At 32.1% G+C, this 4,891-nt stretch overlaps 1 protein-coding gene across 1 annotated transcript in view; it reads right to left on the reverse strand.

The window, feature by feature from the left end:
- Positions 1 to 203: 203 nt before the first annotated feature.
- LOC108692548 (zinc finger FYVE domain-containing protein 26 homolog) overlaps positions 204 to 4,891 on the reverse strand; it is a 21,962-nt gene continuing 17,274 nt past the window's right edge. Inside the window, exons 6-9 of the mRNA XM_018200854.1 lie at positions 3,398 to 3,762; positions 1,716 to 3,313; positions 1,344 to 1,597; positions 204 to 512 (exon numbers count right to left, since the gene is read on the reverse strand). Of these exons, the coding sequence (XP_018056343.1) occupies positions 345 to 512; positions 1,344 to 1,597; positions 1,716 to 3,313; positions 3,398 to 3,762 (2,385 nt within the window). The 3' untranslated portion in view covers positions 204 to 344. The remainder of the gene's footprint in view (positions 513 to 1,343; positions 1,598 to 1,715; positions 3,314 to 3,397; positions 3,763 to 4,891) is intronic.

Below are 4,891 nucleotides of genomic sequence, written 5' to 3' on the forward strand. Positions count from 1 at the left end.
TTAAGATCATGAAAAATAAGATATTTTATAAGATATTTTATGCATCCAAAATATATTTAATTAATATATTTTAGAATAAAATATATTTCTTATAAGTAATTCATTTTGGGTGATTTAAAATTTTTTTACATGTAATGGAGAATTGATTTACATATTTTATGAAAAATTAAAATTAAACTGTATTATCAAAACAAAAAAAAATCATTTTTATTTCTGATAAAGATTAATTTTTTATTGATTAGACATTTCAGTAGCAAGTCTTTAAATTTCGAAATTTTTGAACATCCTGCATATAGATTATTACATATTTGTTTTCAATTTTTTTTGTCAGAATAGATTCAAACTTATTTTTTCGGTTTTTGTTGTAGCCATTTTAAGCATATTGCTTTAATTGCACTTTGACCAAGTCTATCTGATTCTTTTAAGATCCTCCTTATATCTTGTGCTCTAGAATACTTCACTGCAAGCAAGTATGCAGCTTTTAGTTGTTTATTTTCAATGTATGCATTTATCTGGAAAAGAATAATATTGCAAAATATATAAATAAAGTACATTAGAAATCTCTTTTGACATATTTAAAGTGTTACAAAGTTTATGTATATTTACATGCTCATATATTGATATAGAGTGATTTAACTAAATTTTATGATTTATTTTAGCATAAAACTTTTGACTTTTGAGAGAGAGTTATATCTGAGTCACATCTAAGATGTGAGCTTATTATGGCATCTTCAAATCTTATCTGATAACATTTTTAGGACGAAAAGCTCATCTAAAAATCAAACAAAAATTCATTTTTTTAATTTTTAAAATTTAAAATAATAAAGTCATAAAATAATAAAGTCATGATTGTACTAACATGATTGTACTAATTGAAAATTATCTCAAAGTCAAACAAAAATTGATGTAATTTTACAAAAATCAAAATTCTGTTGACCACCACAAAATTTCAGACATTGATCAATCAACGTATTTCATCCTAAGATTTTTACACTGATTTTTACACTGCAAAACGAAAATTTATTAAAAAGTATAAATTTCAAATTCTTGAATACACTTTTTAAATCTAAAAACATGATAAGAGCTTTAATTACTCTTAAAAGTATGGCAAGTTTTGTAGAACAAAATCCACGATTATCTAGCATCCTTCCATCATCTCTTAATAATTTTTAGAGAACATAATTTAGATAACCTGGAAACTTTATCAGATAAAATCTACTATCATAAGTCCATATCTCAAATATAACTGACCTCATGTCAATGGGACAAAAGTCAGAGTCAAAACAGATCATAAAATTTAGCTGAATCATCCTGTATATTGACATAATTGAAAAGGATCTCACTCTTAATTCTGTGTCGATTATTAGCCTGATTAAAATATCTATGTGATGTTTGATTGTTGGAATCTGTTCAGTGTATGAATGAGTTAACAATAATTTCACACAGTGTGCCAAAACATGATCCGAAATAATGTGGGCATTAGGTGCTCCAGAGCTACGGCAACACTTGATCAATTGCTCAATTGCAGCTATATTATTTTTTAAAGCTAACACATGGCCAGCTAAAGAATACACCTTCTGTTGTGGAAGATTATAATCTGTAAAAGTGATACAGACACACATTGACAAAATATTAGTTTATCTATAACACATATTATTATGAGTTTATTGCATTTTGTATATAAATTTCATTCCACATCACCGATTGCTACCAACCTTGCATTATTCTGAAAGCTATGCCAAATCCTTCTTCAATATCGCGACCGCATAATATAGCTAAAACGGCTAGATGTATCTTCTGTTGTTGGTTGCCAAATAATGTAGGTAACTGAAGTGTCTGAAAATTATCGCTGTCAATATCTGGAAAGAGATTAAAAAATTCAGTTGAAGATCTTTCCTCTTTTTCACAGTTTGTTAGAAACTTGACGATTTCCATCTGTCTGCATATAGTGTTTATATGTCTGTCTATCTCTGAGGGTTCCATCATTAAAGTATTTTGACTGCTGTGATCAAAGTTTATGTTTTTTCTTCTTTTAGTCAAGCTCTCTGTCTGCAATTCCAATTCCAAATGCTTTTGAGCATCTTGTAACAGATGCGCCCTGTTGTGCAAGTCTGAATAAGTATTCGCTTCATTGGTATAAAAACGGATGCACGTTATCGATGCTCGTACATAGTCTCTCATAAAGAGCTGTATCTGATATAAAATATGCCAATATTGTTTTCTTTCCATGAAATGACAGACGGATATTAAATATTTCCGCCAAGTAATTAAAGTAGGATCTTTCGTCCTCATCGCATTGTGAAGTTTCTCAACGTGGCCGTTCTTCAAACAGTACAAATAAACTCTATTAAGAAATAGATCACGTTCTATGTTATTATCTAAGATATATACAAGACATTTATCAAACTCTTTATGTCTCAAGAAAAATTGTAAAATAGAGGTGTAACTTCCGTATGCCAATAGATAATACAAACTTTCTTGATAATAAACCGTTTGATTAGCGGGTATTACATATTTAACGTTAAATTGATTTTGGCTAACAGCTTTCAGACTATTGAGCGTTTGCAGGATTTCTTGCGCCGTATCAGACTTGGATTGCGGACTTGGATGTTGTGTTCGGGATCGATAAATGCTTAAAGTATCTAATATTTGTAGAATCTCCGTTAGCAATGGTGGATCTTTTAGCGGTCGACATTTAAAATATTCGTTTCTTCTCAAGTGATCAGTTTTGCACGCTTGTTTTTCCTCATCCGATATTTCGTTCTCCTTCTGCGTGGACTGCGTCATTTTTACCGTTAACTCTTTCTTAGGACTTTCGATCAGCTCCTTGGGATAAAATAGCATGACCCAATCGTCAAGATCCTCATGTGTAATTTTATCAAGGCAATGTTGAAACTTCTCTTTTGCTTGTTCTAAATGTCCCACCTTCAAACAAGTTTTTCCCCAAGCGGCCCACACACCCTGTGTATCCAATCCTGCCTTTGTGCTGACGTCCAACGCCAACGTCCAACGCTCCTTCTCGGTGAGGAGATCACGCAATTTCCTCAGCGTGTGCTCGTCGAGATCGTCCATCGGTATAAGAGTCACACAATCGGATTGGACTAGAGTTGCAATTAGATCCACTTGCGATAAGAATCGATCGCAGTGCGCGAGGCCAGTATTAAATCCAAATTTCGCGCATTTCATTTTAGCTGCAGTTAACAGAGAACGTATCATCTTGATGATTACCGCATGATCGATTTCGGGATTTATCCTGTCGCCACTAACGGGTTGGAGTAATCGCTTCATCTCATCGCAACGGTCTAATAAGAAACTATATAAAGAAATTATTTTATTTATTTCTTATAAATTAAATATATTTTATTATATTTCTTATCTTTCTCACTATACTTATTACCTGGTATATATTTTAGAATCGCAATATAAGTTAAGAATAGCAAGACACAGCGAAATATTTGGCGCGTATTCAAATGAGAACTCTTCTCTTATGGTGTGATTATGTTTTTCATCTTTTGTCAATCGCCAATAATCAAATAGCTCATTACTGGATGTCGATGGAACACCTTGCGCCGCACGCATCTGTAATATCGTTTGATGTTTGCAATCATCGCACACGCGTACCAACACGGAACTGGGATAACCAGCAACTTGCATACGATGCCGAGAACACATAGCACAAATAACACGGCCACATCGTCGACAGTGATGTCGTCTGTTAAACATTGAAAATATCACAGCCTTGCAGCAACTGCATTCTCTAGCCTGTTAAATATCAGATTTCATTATGTAAATTTGCTAATAATTTACTATATATTTTTTTTATAATGTATGTATATCAGATCACCCATTTAAAACCGAGGTAAATGATTTTTATAAAAAAAATCCGGTTCCGATCACAAATGAGCTATTTTAACCAGAAGTTGATTTTTTTTTTAATCGAACTTCAAAATTATTTCATATTAATACAAACATTTTTGAAAAAAGTTTTATATTTTTTCGTAAAATACGAATCAACAATAAAAAAATACCATGTTCTACTCGAAAATCGAAAAAAGAAACTTCCTGTTTGGATGACTTATTTCGGCCAGAACCAGAAGTTGAAAATATCACCAGTACGTATCCGATTTATTTATTAAAATTTTGGAATCATTTACATCAGTTTTAAATAGCTGATACAGATCTGAAACACGTTGTGTATACATAGGCATGCTCTCGCGCGCGCACGCACGCACAGCTCTATACCGGATGTTCAAAATAAAGCATTATAAATTTTTATCTCGATAATGCGGCATTATTGAGAAAAATTGTTTAGAAAAAAGTTGTAAGGTTCAAAGAGATCTATTTACTGATCAGTTGACTTTGGGTAGTGTCGCCAAGGTCAGATTAAAGTTACGTCGATTTTTTTAAATAGAATATCCTATTTTTGATTCCAGAATCTAATAGTCGATGTCGAGAGCTTTCCAAAACTACAATAAAGTTATTTTTTATTAAATACTTTTCGAGTTGCTGTTGGTGCTTATAAGTTACAATACTGACATTAACATTACTCAAGGTGTCCGACGGCCTCTTGAAGTTGTGCAGGATCACATTCTGGATATCGTTTGTCAAAATCAAGCCATTGGAGATTATATCTTTTATTTTCATTTTTACGTAAAAATGAATTTTTAGTGCAAAAATAAAAATAAGAAGAATAATCTCCATGGCTTGATCTTGACGAATGTTATCGAGGACATGACAACATTCAAGAGGTTTTAGCCATCGGTCGGACACCTTAAGTAATGCCAGAGAGAATCAAGAGAGAATGGAGCGAACAGCGTTTCTCTTCTCTGATTGGTTTCGCCATTTATAGCTTATGTGTGTATATGTATCTACTACATATATATATATATAT

The sequence above is a fragment of the Atta colombica genome, unplaced genomic scaffold (genome assembly GCF_001594045.1).
Source record: "Atta colombica isolate Treedump-2 unplaced genomic scaffold, Acol1.0 scaffold76, whole genome shotgun sequence".
Classification (NCBI taxonomy): Eukaryota; Metazoa; Arthropoda; class Insecta; order Hymenoptera; family Formicidae; genus Atta; species Atta colombica.